This window comes from Chaetura pelagica, unplaced genomic scaffold (assembly GCF_000747805.2).
Source record: "Chaetura pelagica isolate M959 unplaced genomic scaffold, ChaPel_1.0 scaffold394, whole genome shotgun sequence".
Classification (NCBI taxonomy): Eukaryota; Metazoa; Chordata; class Aves; order Apodiformes; family Apodidae; genus Chaetura; species Chaetura pelagica.
The window spans coordinates 1,861,601-1,877,919 of record NW_009952966.1 but is presented as its reverse complement, the minus strand read 5'-3'; the positions used below and the strand labels follow the sequence as shown (position 1 = coordinate 1,877,919).

Here is a 16,319-nt window from a genome sequence, read left to right as displayed (position 1 = left end):
TTGGAGAGAGCAGCCTGTCTGATGGACACGGAACCAGAGCCAGCGTGTGTTGTGCAGCAGGCTCAGTGCCCAGGAATGAAGTGCCCTCCTGCAGAGGACTTTCCTCCTCAGATAAGACTGTCTGAAAAGATCCCACCAGTGAAGCCTTGCTTCAAGAAGAAGCAGCAAGCACAGAAGAGACTGGACACGGAAACTCTCCGGGCTTTGCGGCCGATCTTCACCAGTTTGCTGGGGGCTGGGACCTTGGATAGAGTCTTTGTGCCCCGAGGGCAAGGTGGTGATCATGGTGATCTGTGTGAACCTGCTGTGAAAAAGACTCTGGACCTCGGTACTTCTTGCCCCCAACCAGAAAGTAACGTGACTGTGCTGGTGCCAACAGCTCCAGATGTGCAGAGTCAGTTGCCAGTAGCTCGTCCTTCTTCTGGGCACCCTGAGCAGGATGCTCAGTCAGGAGGGCAAGGCTTCTCACCAGACACTACTCCTGGAACAGCTGCTGATAATAATAATAATGAATCATTCCAGGATCATCTTTTGCACCCGGCTTCTAGTGATGGTGCAGCTTGTCCTTTGTTCCCAGACAAGATTCTGGAAAGCTACACATCTGGCTTATTTCAGGAGAACAGCTGTCCGATGCAATACAATTTGAACCCGAGCAATCAATTCAGTGCTGGGATATTCCAGGATAAAAGTGAAGAAGCTTCTCTTGACCTGGTGTTTGAGCTCTTGAACCAGCTGCAGTATCACACCCATCAGGAAGACGGAATAGAAATCTGTGTGGATTTTCTCCAGGGCACTTGTGTTTATGGCAGTGATTGTCCCAAACATCACACAGTCTTGCCTTATCATTGGCAAGTGAGAAGGACAGCGACCCAGAGTTGGCAAAGTGTAACCAATGATTCCCAGGAGCATCTGGAAAGACTCTACTGCAACCCTGACAATGACAGGATCAAAGTGAAATACCGGTAGGTAATTGAATTTACTCCCTTACTAGGAAAGCCCTGGGGGCTCAATTGAGCAGTGGTGCAGAAATATAACAGAACGTGCCACATTTGTGCCTTCTTTTGTCTTGATGTTTTGCACAGAAGTGTTTTATGAACCCCGTGATGATGATACCTGAATAATACTGTAACAAGTTTGGCACAACGCTTGCACATGTGTTAAAACTGCTGCTTGTCACCTGACAGGTATTCTTTGGAGGTGAAGGACTCAGAGCATGTAGAAATGGAGAGAGCTGACAGAGACTGTTGTGTAACATTGTACTTGTTCTTGATGTTCCTAATTAGTTTTTTTCTCCGAATTGGAAGGAGTGGCAGCACAAATGAGCCTTTGAAACAGGAATGAGAGAGCAGTTGCTTTCTGTCACTGTAATCCAGATTGACTGCACTCCAAGCACAGCTTTCATAATTACATTCTATGCAACTCAAACCAGATAGGTGCTGTTAAGTCCTTTGACTGGAAATTTCGTGCAGTTGCTAATGCATGGGGAAGTTTCAGCTGATTCACTCTGAATAACCTGAGCGATACCTGCAGAAATGCTGCTCATCTATTTAAGTTGTCACGTAAAAATGTTGAAGTATTAATGAGAAGCTATTTATCCATCGTGGTGTTAGTTTCCCTGGTTATGTTAGAAACAGAGGCTTGATCCTGCACCTTGAGATCTGGAACAAAACTTTTTCAACTTTTATCATGCAGGTTCCATTTTGAGTAGTAGTGGGGAGTGCTGATGTTAGTAAGTCCATCGAACCCCTACAGCCTGTTTTCTGGTACGTGCTGGGTGTAGGCTGTCTTTTTATTTTCTGGAGGAAGCATACAATGCAAATTTCTCCTATCTTATCTGCCCTGCTGTAACTGTGAGTCTGGTGCAACCCATTTTACTTACAGTTCAAAGCGAAGCTTCTGTGATGGTGTAATAAAAACTTCAATTGCCTTTGCCATTTGGGGCCTTGTGGATTTGTTCTCACTGCCTCTCTTATTCCTTAATGTTTTAATTTTCATTTACTATGCTGAGATTTCCCATTAGGCACTGGTGACCAAATCTGATACTTAAAGTCAACGTGAGTCTTTACTTTGACCTCACTGGGTGCTGGATTAGGCACTAAAACTCAGGCTCCATCAGCCTCTGTGGTTTCATCCTCTTTACTGAAGACAGCACCAGAATATGGAGACCCCACACTGCAAATGAAAGTGAAGTAGGAAATAAGAATTATATGTAACAGGGAGTAATTGTACCTTATAGAATTGTCTGGGGGAAAAAATATGAGTCTGTGCTGTACGCTACAATGAGAAGCTTCCATTTTTTTCCAAGTATTTGAAATGATTTCTGAAAACAAAACAGCAAATGTAGAAGTAAGACAAAGCCACACAAAGAATTTCAATGTGAGCTCTGTGCAGACAAGCAGTTTTTATTCTGAAGCCTGTGTCACAGAACCCATCGCTACACACATCATCTCCAGCGTCTAAATGATGGAGTTAAGGATGGTTAATTTTAAAAGAAACAATGCTCCCTAATTGCTTAGTCATCTCCAGCCTGTAAAATGGGCTGAATAGCCTTGTCTGCCTTTACACTTACTGTGCAGGTTTCCAGTCTGGTGAGTATTTTGGTCTCTTGGTACACAGAGTTTCTGTCTGTCTGAAACTTCTGGGGTGCGTGTCCCGGCACATGATGCCGGTGGCTCGGGACGTCAGCAGCAGTGGCAGGAAACTGGCTGTGCTGGGCCTGAAGCTGCTGTCCAGGGGCAGGCAGGCTCTGTGAACACAGCTGGACTTCATCTCCCTGAGTCCACCTGGCTACCCAGCCAGTGCCCATGTAGCTGCTTTCTTTGGGTAAAAGTAGTCTACTGGGACTAAAATGATTTTAAGCAGCAGTATTTTCTAACTGAAGTCTCTTTCGAGCTGCTAATTCTAGAGCCTGCACTCTTCTTCCTTCTCTGATGTGAAGATCTTTGCTTCAGTCAGTGCTGCAAAATCATGCCCCAGTGCAAGGCTGGATGACTGCTGTAAATTTTTAATATCCATTTACCACGGAATGACATATTGGCAAGTCCTGTAACTCTTGTGTGTATTTCATCCCTTGGAAAAGCTTGTGGATAAGTGTCAGTGAGAATCTAGTTTCCAAGACTAGAGCTTCTGATGTCAAACGTGGAATCTGTTACACACTGAAACTTAAACTTGATGTTGTTTTGAATTGGATCTTGAAGTGGAGGTAGGAGTTTTGCTATGTATTGTCTTCTTGCGCAACATCTTGTATCAGAAGGGCTTGCTAAACCTTCTGATGTGGTCTGCTGGCACTTGGTGTGACTCTCCATGGAGTTCACTGGTGGTCACTGCAACCTGCCTTCCCTTCTGTTCCGGGGCGATGTTGTGTCTCCTGGCAACAAGATGCAGATAGCAGTGTGCTGAACCTTGCCGAGAGGCGCGCAAACATGCTAGAACAGCTCATCGTTCACATGGTTACCGCATTATTTGGCTAAAGCTATTAATCTCTTGTGGTCAGACTAGCTTTACAGGCCTATCTATACAGATTGCATACAACAAGGAAATGTCTGTTCAGCAGTTTGCATGTCCAAGAAAGGCTGTGCAGAAGCCAGCCTGACAACCAGTGGGTGGTAGTTGTTTATTCTCCTTTGTTTTAAAGTCGGTTTATATGGCACGGTAAGTAATCATTACAGTCTGCATGCATAGTATTGCCTTTGTGTGCTGCTCCAAGAAAGCTGGGCTGTTCAAGAAAGTGCTGGGCTATTGGCTCAATTAGAGAATGAGCTCTGAAAGAAAATATGATGTTCTTCAAGTAGCTATTTATATACATCTTTCTTCATCTCAATGTTATTGAGATGAGTAATGTATGATATACATTCAGTTGTTGTGTTTCTCCTAAGGTAATATGATATTAAAGTGGGAGAAGTGGTGAACCTTGTTTAGTTACTTCTTTGTTATATGGCTGCCTCAGATACTTAGTGTAGTTTGGCCTCAAACTGAATATAAAACTTTATCATAAATTGTTTATATTTTTGCTTTCTTAAGTTTATCAAGTATTTAGAGACAAATACCAAGCTCTCTAAACAAACAGGGGAGTATGCACTTAAGCAGGCTGAAATAATTCAAAGCACTCGGTTTTCTTCATGCATGTGAGGAGAGGCCCTGGAGAAGTTCCAGCTTGCAGCTAAGTATTTGAGAGGACAATGCCAAGTACTGCTTTCCAGCATGAGAGTACCCAAGCTGGGATATTTTAAGATGCTCTTTAGTAAGGGGAAATACTTGGCTGCAGAACCGAGCAGGTTTTCCCCCCCCACACACACACACCTGTCCAGTCATGCATATGTTTCTTTTCAAAATAAGCAACACCATTACTGATGACACAAGGATTTGTCTGAAACAACTCTGCAGTTCCTGACCCGTCAGTTCCCCCTTTGACTGAAAATTCCACCTGTTCTCTTGGCAAAGAGACATCCCTGTGTGCCACGGGAACTGCAGCGTCTGCTCAGCAACGTGTGCCCCGGCGTGTCCCAGCTCATGTGAAATGGCACCTTCTCACAGTTGCTTGGATTATTTATTATTCTTTTTTTTCCGTTTCTGTAATTCCTGTAAGTTTTGTGAAATGGCTCCTTTTAGCTAGGAGGGAGAGGCCAAAATGAAGAGGAAAAGCAGGTGGCCCTCCAGGGGTACACACTCGCCCTGGGAGCAGCTGCCTGATTACTCAGTGTATGTGCATGGTTCTTGGATGAAGTCAGAGTGGATACTGTGTGCTCCCCAATGAGGTTACCCAGTGAGGCATGTGGGAAGGAAAGGTGAAGACAGAAATAAATGGAAAGGAAACTAGTTTTCCTTACTTCTTGCTTCTGGTCACGTGTGCCCCGGCGTGTCCCAGCTCATGTGAAATGGCACCTTCTCACAGTTGCTTGGATTATTTATTATTCTTTTTTTTCCGTTTCTGTAATTCCTGTAAGTTTTGTGAAATGGCTCCTTTTAGCTAGGAGGGAGAGGCCAAAATGAAGAGGAAAAGCAGGTGGCCCTCCAGGGGTACACACTCGCCCTGGGAGCAGCTGCCTGATTACTCAGTGTATGTGCATGGTTCTTGGATGAAGTCAGAGTGGATACTGTGTGCTCCCCAATGAGGTTACCCAGTGAGGCATGTGGGAAGGAAAGGTGAAGACAGAAATAAATGGAAAGGAAACTAGTTTTCCTTACTTCTTGCTTCTGGTCATGGGCTAACTTGTTCCTCTGCTGCTGTTAGAACATGACTTTAAAATCCCGCAGAGCACGGTGGAAGCAAAGTCAGTCATTCAGGGACTTCTCTGTGTCCTCTGACCAATTGCACAGTTAAATTTAGGAAGTGTCTCTGCTCTGCACAGCTGCCACCGTGCAGGAGGTAACTCCCGTGTTATGGGTAACACTGGAGATGAGGAGCCAGCTGAAGTGCTCCGTGCCTGGCCATTTCATGTGTGTTCCTTGAATGCTCCACTTCTCTTACACCCTTGCTAGAAGGAATGCAAGACAGAGACACTAAATACGAAGCCTGGGAAGTGATTTTGGAAGTGTTTGCCTTGTGCTTGATAACAGTACTGCTCCGATGAATTTCTGTTTGCTCCACTTTGTTATATCATTTACATATGAAATAAACCGAATTGGCTTCTAGCTGTAGGGCTCTAGGGAAGGTGCAAGTGTTGTGCTGAGCTGCCCTGGCAATCTGCAGTCACTCATGGACCCCTTCTCTTGTTTCACGTCAATAAACAGATTGCACTTTTGGAAACAGCTGTCACCTGGCTTCAGGTTGAGGTCAGTCTGTTCCCTGTGTACTTACGGTCATGAAACAGTCCTTCCTGAAACCAAGATTTGTAATTGGTGTAGCAGATTGCTCAGAAGAGCTGCTTGCAGGGAGGGAATCCAGCAGGCACAGCCTGGGAGCCTTGTCTGCCTGCTCGTTTCGGTGAGGATGAGGAACAGAAAGAGTCTGTTACAGTTATTTGCTTAGCAAGAGCAGTGATCGTGAAGTTCCTTCCTGGATGGTACAAGTATTTGTTGCAATCAGGAGAGATTTGAGCTGAGTACTTATTGCAAAATTTGATACTTGTAGTCAAACATATGAAGGAGTCCTTTTTTTGGGAAGCTGTGTGTAGAGGGTGGGACATGAAGCATTAGATGGACCATCCAGAATGGGTGATCACTAGTGACTGGTGGCCTGTATATGATCATCTTATGTAAAACATGGATGGGACTGATGCAGTTTCAGTATTTATTGTATGTTTCAGAGGTATTTTAAGTCCTGGGATTGGACAGAATTATAAAAATATAGAAGCAGGTGTGTCTGTGCAGAACATTTTTAAAAAATGGGTCTTTAGACTCAGATCATCTAAGTGTTCACAGTGCAGCTTTGTGCCAGTGAATGCCTCTCTTGTGATGTCAAGGCCATGTCCTAGATGAGCTCTTCTGCCACTCAGAACTGTGCTTGGGCTGTCTCTACAACATCTATCAACATAAAACTCTCTGCAGAATGTATCCCCATCCAGTGTGGGTAGGAGACCTTTGAAACCAGCAATCTGTCTCAGTCAAGGACATCCGTATTTATCCTCTATGGCAAATGGAAGATGTAACATGGATTTGAGTTATGGAATATGGTACATGCAGTAATCCCTGGAGGATCTGAATGTGTTTGACCTCCTCATTGCTGCAGATTTTCAGAACTTAAGAGTACTTCACATGAAAAGACCACTTCAACCCAGTACCTGATGTCCAAAAGTGACTGATAGTGAGCTTTTTGGGAAGAGAAGAGAACAAACATACTTCTCAGTGCAGTTTCTTATCTTCCAGCAGTCATGCCTCAATGCCTTCCTGATCCAGAGATGGTATCTGTGTCTGAGAGCCTGGTGGATTTATTTTTTTTTTCTTTTTGCCAGAAGAGCTCTGGGGTCAGGCTTTCATCCAGGCTCTATATGTATCTGGACCAGTATGTCAGCAGTTGTTTCAGATTTACAAACCTGCAAGTCAGGCTAGACCCTCTCCCTGTGGAAATCACAGCAGGTTGCTTTCCAAGTACCACCAATTGCCAAAGCAGGAACACTTACCTTGCCAACTTTTTAGAATATAAATACAGGAGGAGTAGTAAAGCTCCTACTACATTGATAGTTGCTTATTTGTTTGTTTTGCCCTGATGATGGAGCTTTTCAAGTGTAGAGGGAGATCTCCTGTAGCACCTTTCTCTTTTCTGAGCCTCCAGCCTGGTTTACAGGCACAGCAGTGAGAAGCAGCCTGACATGAGGGAACAAATGAAGTCAAACACGAAACTAATTTCCTGCCCTGACACCTGCTGCTCCTCTCTTCAGTTTAAGAATGATGAGATGATGATAAAATCAAGACTGCAGGACCGTGTTTACCAGCTTGTGTTGGTTTTTTTTGCCCTGGTGCAAAATATTGCTTCTGTGAGGGAAGGTTCCTGTTTTATTTCCACACTCCTTAGAGCAGTGAGTGTGGTTTGGCTGCACTTTTATTGCAGTACTGTGAAGAGCAGTTTGAAGAACATTCCTTCAGGAACATTCTCCTGGGCCCTTCCTTGCTGTTACTCACTTGGAATGGGTATTGGTGTTGATGGGAGTCAATTTTGGCTGCTGTTACCTTAAGATCTGATGTTTCAGAATCTTTGCTTAAAAAGAAAGATCTTATTAAGAAGATATACTTTAAATGAAATTTGGTTTTATGCAGTGGAGTTTAAACACTTGGTCCCTGACCCAAAGCTGGGCCACAGCCTGCAACTTCAAGTAACTGTTTACTTCAAGTAAGATGAAATGTTGCCACTTTTGGGTCACCAGAAGGTGTAAATGCCTGATTTACATCTACAGTTGCTGAGTTCCATTTAACTAACCTTTCAGCCTTATGTACAAAGGGTTTTCATACCTGCTTGGATCTTTCAAGCTCACTTGTTCCCCGAGGCTTTCAGTTGTTGCTATTGCAGAGAGGAACTGGTTTAGTCATAGAGAGAAAACCAACAGTTTCACCATCGAAGTGGTGCTTGATTCTCAGTCATGCTTTGTATCACAGCTGTTCTGATGGGAACAGAGTCTCATTTCCTGCACAGACCTTTGTTGATCACTGGGTTTCTTTTTTTTTCTGAACCCTGTTTGTGGTAAGACCCTTGACACGTAACTGAACTTAGGAGAAGAGTTTGAAACCACATGCCTGCTCAGAGCACTTACAGAATGTTTCTCCTATCACGTAGTTGTGCATATAAATCTAGCCAACATTTGTCTTGCTGAATGGAAAGAGCACAGAAGGCTCATGCATTTGAAGTTCTTCAGCAGAATGCAAAGAGTGAGCCCAAATATCCTTATTTTAGCTGGCTACATTAATTGAAAAACAAAACAAACCAAAAACTTCAATGTTGTGACTTGCTAGTGCTGTGACTCAGCTCAGTGTCCTGAAGAGATTGTCTTTGTGTTGTTTATTATGGTTGGGGTATGGTGAAAATGCAGCTTATCCAGGGAACCAGGTTCTGCTGTTGAGAGCTTTGAACAGCCCCAAATGTAGGGTTGTGTGCTGTGTTCTTGAGTTCAATATGCTTATTCTTTCAGTGCTAATACTTCTACTGAACTGCCTTGTTTTATAAATAGAGACCTGTATTGGGTTAGCTGATGCAGATAAGTTCTTAAGAAATCTCCATTCCCACCTCTGTCACAGGTTCTTGTGGGACCTTGGAGGAGCTGGTTTAATCTGTCTTTCCCAGGGAAAATGGAGGTAGTAATTTTCTACCTCAGAAGCAAGTTGAGGCACAGTTTTCTGGTGTCTGCAGAGAGGTTTAATACATTTTTCTGTAGGAAAGGGCAGCTTTGTTTTTCTGACTGGTTTCAAGCCGTGCTGAGGGCTGTTCCTGCTGTGTGATGCAGAGGCAGTGGGAGCAGCACTTTGCCCCACCAAGGTATTTGAGTACATTTCCTGCCTTCCCAAGCAGCTAACAAACTGTAGCCTTCATCATCTCCTTCCTCCTCTTCTCCCAGCTGATATTTCCAGACAGAGGCTGCAAAGTCTGTGAGTAACAACACTAGATTTTTTTATTTTCAACCGTGTTAGCTACAAAGCTGCCCAAGAGAAGCCTAAAGAGCAAAGGAGCCTGCTCGTGGAGCTCCTCTTTTGGAGACACTGCAGAGGAAGTGCTGGGATGGGTCTGTCTCACCCCGAAACACAACACAGGATTTTAATTGCAGGTTTGGTGTGTGTTTGTTCTGCCACTGTCATCACTGTGGCCCTTGCACGTGAGCAGCTCCTGGGGGCAGGCAGCCCTGCTCCCACTTCCCAGGACCTGTAGCTCTGCAGGGCACAGAGCAAGGTGCTGAGGGCCTTGCTGCTTTATTTTTGGCTTTTCCCTCTCCATATCCATTACCCATAACCTATACATGATATACACTTTAGGTAGTGTACACTGTACCTCAGAAGTAGCAAACCATTATACTGTGTGAAGGTAAAGAGATGTTATGCTAAACACATCAGACATCACCTTGAGCATCTCACGTTCTCATTGTTCTGGAGCCCTAAATTTGGAGTCTTTGGCCTGTGTTCAGGCCTGGGGCAGCTGAGAGGTGCAGTTGTCACCTTTGCTTTCATCACTGGTGTCTTGAAGCTGAAGCCAGGAATGTGTTCATGCAATCACTTGCTGTAATCACAGTTCATTTTTTTCATAGCTTTGCAGGATGTAAGCTGCTAATAGGCTTTTTAATGTACAGAGGAAGGGCTTTAACTAAGGAGCCAGTATTAAACAACTCTGCTAAATAACTCTTAGGATCTCAAAGCTTAAATGCCACTAAATGTTACAGTGTGAAAAAGAGAATATTTCTGAATAGAGAAATACTCCATTAAAGAATATAATACATGCAATACAATGTCACACATATTTTATGTGAATCAAGTATTTTTTGTGAAAGATTTTATTTCCTTATTCCCAATGTTATAATTGGGAAAAAACCCAACAACAAATCAGGTAGGCTTTGGGACACATGGTGTGTTTTTCAAGTACAGTCACTTCAATAAAAGCATTTGTCTGAAATGTTCATTTGTATAAAGTAATGCAGTGGTATCCCAAATAACCTGTTGGTAGGTAGGAGCCATGGGTGCAGCTCAAAAGTTTATAGTTATTCAGGGAAAAAATAAAAGACTTGTGTAGATTTCAGGGTATTTTGATACTTTGGCCACCTAATTAAAATTAATGGGAAGCAACATTCTAAACACTTGAGCAACTTGAAATATAACCTATCAGGAGTCTGAGTTTCAGGAAAACTCTGCTGTGTTACATCCTGAAACTGCTGAGCCTCTCCCTGGTCACAGCTGAGGGGAAGGGACAGAGGGTGGCCGAGCAGGAAACACTTTGTGTTTTCTCTTTGAGAAGTCATGAGACCTCACGGGGTTCTGAGCTGCAGCTCTGACTCTCTCGGAGAGCCTGTAAGTTAACCCAGGCAGGAAGTGCACGGGGATGGAGTTCCATGCTCTAGAGGAGAGGGATGGGTTTGTGTAGGAGCTGCTGGAAGCGGCGGTGGGTGCGCGGGGGCCGACGAGCTCCGTCCTGCCCTGCTCGTGGGTCAGGGCAGGCACCAAAAGGTGGGTCACCAAGAGACACTGTGACCTCTGCGGTCACAGGGACTGAGCAGTTCTGCTCAGGAGTGGGAAAACAAGAACACTTCACATCCTGTGTCTTAGCCAGACTTGCCAGGGATGGTGACTGGCTGTTCTGGTGCCTGGGTCCTTGACTGAATCGATGAGCACTGGCCACCCTGTCCTCAGCTTGCTTACAGGGGAGGAGAGTCTGACTCAGAGGCAGAAACAAGGAGCTACAAAAATGTAAAGCATCCCAAAGAGCAGACAAACGTCACATTTTTCAGCACTGAGAAGGAATTTGGCACGTTCTGTACAGGTTTTGCAGAACAACGTGGAGCTGTGGGACAGGCTGGTTTCACTGTGTGCTGTCATTAGCTGTCAGCCTTATCTTCAACAGCATCTTATGAGGAATGCAGACACACACTTAGCCATGCAGAGATTTTGTTTGTTTAGGAAAAAAACTACCACAATTTGTCTTACTGGACTTGGCTGTGAAGCTCTGGTGGTGTTACAGCACAGCTAGAAGCAGCCACGTATGAACCCTGCACTCCCCAGCTGCTCTGCTGCTAAAGCCTGGCTGCACACAAATCCCCTGCTTTGCAGCTGCAGTGTCAGCCTGGGTTTAGGAGTTCATCCTGAGGATCTGCTCACTCTGCAGTGCAAGCAGGAGGAAGAGCAGGCTCATACTGTGCTTGTCTTGAAAAATTAATTCCCTTCCACAGGGCCCCCCCCCTGCCCCGTGTTACTTGGATTCCCCTTGCTTGGCTCCAGAGCTGTGGGTGTCTGTTGGAGACACTATTTTTATGCATTTAGGAACAAGCTGCCCAGAGAGGTTGTGGAGTCTCCTTCTCTGGAGACTTTCAAGACCCATCTGGATTAATTTACAAGTGACCTGCCCTGGATTCTGTGGTGTTCCTGCTCTGGCAGGGGGGTTGGACTCAGTGATCTCCAGAGGTCCCTTCCAACCCCTGCCATTCTGTGATTCTGTGGTGTTAGAAATACCCAGGTCATATATCAGAAGCCAGCCATGTTTCAAGTGCCTGTGGAATTCTTCTAGTCTTCAAAGTTTTACAGCTCTTTAGCTTTTTAGGATATTAACCAGTATGTGGACACTTTAAAAAGAGCTCACCATGCTTGTGCACAATCTTTATCTTCAGAGTGTATGTGGATTTTGAGATTCATTTCACTTTGCACTGCACTAGCATAGAACAACTGCAAACACCTTTTCATTTGCAGTTTGCACTACAACACATCAAACATACAAAGTTATCATAAAAGTAAATAATCCTCTGGGTTTGACCACCTTTAATATAAGCCAATTGACTCACAAAGAGAAGTTTTTTCCATTTCTTGGCACTTTCTTGGAGGTCACAGATCTTTGGAGTAGGGAGAACCACGTTTGAGTACCTGACTTGTTAGCTACAAAGCTGCCCAAGAGAAGCCTAAAGAGCAAAGGAGCCTGCTCGTGGAGCTCCTCTTTTGGAGACACTGCAGAGGAAGTGCTGGGATGGGTCTGTCTCACCCCGAAACACAACACAGGATTTTAATTGCAGGTTTGGTGTGTGTTTGTTCTGCCACTGTCATCACTGTGGCCCTTGCACGTGAGCAGCTCCTGGGGGCAGGCAGCCCTGCTCCCACTTCCCAGGACCTGTAGCTCTGCAGGGCACAGAGCAAGGTGCTGAGGGCCTTGCTGCTTTATTTTTGGCTTTTCCCTCTCCATATCCATTACCCATAACCTATACATGATATACACTTTAGGTAGTGTACACTGTACCTCAGAAGTAGCAAACCATTATACTGTGTGAAGGTAAAGAGATGTTATGCTAAACACATCAGACATCACCTTGAGCATCTCACGTTCTCATTGTTCTGGAGCCCTAAATTTGGAGTCTTTGGCCTGTGTTCAGGCCTGGGGCAGCTGAGAGGTGCAGTTGTCACCTTTGCTTTCATCACTGGTGTCTTGAAGCTGAAGCCAGGAATGTGTTCATGCAATCACTTGCTGTAATCACAGTTCATTTTTTTCATAGCTTTGCAGGATGTAAGCTGCTAATAGGCTTTTTAATGTACAGAGGAAGGGCTTTAACTAAGGAGCCAGTATTAAACAACTCTGCTAAATAACTCTTAGGATCTCAAAGCTTAAATGCCACTAAATGTTACAGTGTGAAAAAGAGAATATTTCTGAATAGAGAAATACTCCATTAAAGAATATAATACATGCAATACAATGTCACACATATTTTATGTGAATCAAGTATTTTTTGTGAAAGATTTTATTTCCTTATTCCCAATGTTATAATTGGGAAAAAAACCCAACAACAAATCAGGTAGGCTTTGGGACACATGGTGTGTTTTTCAAGTACAGTCACTTCAATAAAAGCATTTGTCTGAAATGTTCATTTGTATAAAGTAATGCAGTGGTATCCCAAATAACCTGTTGGTAGGTAGGAGCCATGGGTGCAGCTCAAAAGTTTATAGTTATTCAGGGAAAAAATAAAAGACTTGTGTAGATTTCAGGGTATTTTGATACTTTGGCCACCTAATTAAAATTAATGGGAAGCAACATTCTAAACACTTGAGCAACTTGAAATATAACCTATCAGGAGTCTGAGTTTCAGGAAAACTCTGCTGTGTTACATCCTGAAACTGCTGAGCCTCTCCCTGGTCACAGCTGAGGGGAAGGGACAGAGGGTGGCCGAGCAGGAAACACTTTGTGTTTTCTCTTTGAGAAGTCATGAGACCTCACGGGGTTCTGAGCTGCAGCTCTGACTCTCTCGGAGAGCCTGTAAGTTAACCCAGGCAGGAAGTGCACGGGGATGGAGTTCCATGCTCTAGAGGAGAGGGATGGGTTTGTGTAGGAGCTGCTGGAAGCGGCGGTGGGTGCGCGGGGGCCGACGAGCTCCGTCCTGCCCTGCTCGTGGGTCAGGGCAGGCACCAAAAGGTGGGTCACCAAGAGACACTGTGACCTCTGCGGTCACAGGGACTGAGCAGTTCTGCTCAGGAGTGGGAAAACAAGAACACTTCACGTCCTGTGTCTTAGCCAGACTTGCCAGGGATGGTGACTGGCTGTTCTGGTGCCTGGGTCCTTGACTGAGTCGATGAGCACTGGCCACCCTGTCCTCAGCTTGCTTGCAGGGGAGGAGAGTCTGACTCAGAGGCAGAAACAAGGAGCTACAAAAATGTAAAGCATCCCAAAGAGCAGACAAACGTCACATTTTTCAGCACTGAGAAGGAATTTGGCACGTTCTGTACAGGTTTTGCAGAACAACGTGGAGCTGTGGGACAGGCTGGTTTCACTGTGTGCTGTCATTAGCTGTCAGCCTTATCTTCAACAGCATCTTATGAGGAATGCAGACACACACTTAGCCATGCAGAGATTTTGTTTGTTTAGGAAAAAAACTACCACAATTTGTCTTACTGGACTTGGCTGTGAAGCTCTGGTGGTGTTACAGCACAGCTAGAAGCAGCCACGTATGAACCCTGCACTCCCCAGCTGCTCTGCTGCTAAAGCCTGGCTGCACACAAATCCCCTGCTTTGCAGCTGCAGTGTCAGCCTGGGTTTAGGAGTTCATCCTGAGGATCTGCTCACTCTGCAGTGCAAGCAGGAGGAAGAGCAGGCTCATACTGTGCTTGTCTTGAAAAATTAATTCCCTTCCACAGGGCCCCCCCCCGCCCCGTGTTACTCGGATTCCCCTTGCTTGGCTCCAGAGCTGTGGGTGTCTGTTGGAGACACTATTTTTATGCATTTAGGAACAAGCTGCCCAGAGAGGTTGTGGAGTCTCCTTCTCTGGAGACTTTCAAGACCCATCTGGATTAATTTACAAGTGACCTGCCCTGGATTCTGTGGTGTTCCTGCTCTGGCAGTCAACCCCTGCCATTCTGTGATTCTGTGGTGTTAGAAATACCCAGGTCATATATCAGAAGCCAGCCATGTTTCAAGTGCCTGTGGAATTCTTCTAGTCTTCAAAGTTTTACAGCTCTTTAGCTTTTTAGGATATTAACCAGTATGTGGACACTTTAAAAAGAGCTCACCATGCTTGTGCACAATCTTTATCTTCAGAGTGTATGTGGATTTTGAGATTCATTTCACTTTGCACTGCACTAGCATAGAACAACTGCAAACACCTTTTCATTTGCAGTTTGCACTACAACACATCAAACATACAAAGTTATCATAAAAGTAAATAATCCTCTGGGTTTGACCACCTTTAATATAAGCCAATTGACTCACAAAGAGAAGTTTTTTCCATTTCTTGGCACTTTCTTGGAGGTCACAGATCTTTGGAGTAGGGAGAACCACGTTTGAGTACCTGACTTGAAAAGAGATTGAAGGGAGGATGAGTGATTGAATGGTGAGGGTTTGTGTTGTGGGATATCTTTGGGGGCACTTGTTTCATGCAATATACAGCACAGTCTTTGGGGGTCTTCTTTCATGGCTTGGATTTGTAGGTGCAACGTCACCCCAAATCAGTGTGTCCATCTCCTCAGGATAATCTCCAGAGGATGATATAAACAATACCAATTGCTAAAGGCACTTTCCTCAAAATGAGAGTTTTCTCAGGCACTGAAATTCAGGATTGTAAGACTGCATTTTGATGAGAAAAAGCAAATGTCCCTAAAGCAGCATGAAAAAGGTACTAATGAAGAAATTCACTCAAAACATCAAGCTTGTGGTGCTGCCTCCAAAGACTATAACTAATAACACAGCTTGGTATTTCAGAGGGATGATTTCCTCATGATTTCACACATTGTTTTCGAATAAAGCAGATTGTGGCTTGTTGTTATGGAACAAAATGACCACATACCAGGAAGGTGGGGTGATCTGTGACTAGTTCTTTCACTCCAGAAAGTGTGTGTGCTGTTTTTTTTTAAGCTCTACATTTACTTTTAGTCCTTTCCTCCTGATCATTTCTTCTGCTTGGTGCCTTTTCCTCCTGCCTGCATCTGTCCCATATCCCTTGTCCCCCATGTGTGTCTTGATGTGCTGTTATGATGGAGTCTCACTGCTGCTGTGGGCTGGGAATGACAGTTCCCATTGCAAACCTCTCATGGTGGGATGCAGCTCAGATGGGAGGACAGGGGTTATTAGATGATAGCTCCTACACAGAAGAGCTGGTTTGCTCCTCTGTTGATGATTTTCTGTTGGTACACATAGGGAACATGCTGTTAAACGTCCTACAGACTGGGTGTGATAGTGTTGCCTTGACAAAATCTTCATCTTCATTAACGTGGTTCTGTGACAGTTTTTAGAGAACCGTGCGTGTGACTGGCAAGATGTTCCTGTTGGGTGCTGAGTTCTTGGTGTCAGGGGGAAGAAAGCTGGCCAGAACTGTGTCTGCTGTGGGATGGTCACCAAAATGAGTCAGACAAAACCCGTGCTCGTCAGGGCTTGGTGTGGAGGTGCTGGGGGAGTTGCAAAAAGAATTATCTTTGTGTCCAAAGGATTTTAAAAGTAGCTCATGGAATTGCCTTTTTAAGACATTTGATGTGACTTTTGGGAGTATTCTTTATCTTTGCTTGAAGTGTCTATGAGTGCTTACTGAAAGCAAAGAGAGAAATCTAAATTGATTGGAAGCATTAAAACTCTGCTTAGCACTTCCCAGACCCAAAGGCAGTTAAGTGGTGATGATAAACACCAAGAACAGCTTCACCCCTGTGGAGAAACGAAGGATCATTCCAGCTGATCACCACTTTTTAAAGTGGGAACTCTTCAGTAGTTGTCTGTGAAAGCAGTATAATAAAACCAGAAAGAG

General features: G+C 44.5%; 1 protein-coding gene across 1 annotated transcript in view; it reads left to right on the top strand.

Moving 5' to 3' along the window:
* The first annotated feature begins 21 nt into the window (after window positions 1–21).
* TIPARP (TCDD-inducible poly(ADP-ribose) polymerase) overlaps window positions 22–16,319 on the top strand; it is a 24,571-nt gene continuing 8,273 nt past the window's right edge. Inside the window, exon 1 of the mRNA XM_009995713.1 lies at window positions 22–962. Coding sequence (XP_009994015.1) covers window positions 22–962 — 941 coding nt within the window. The remainder of the gene's footprint in view (window positions 963–16,319) is intronic.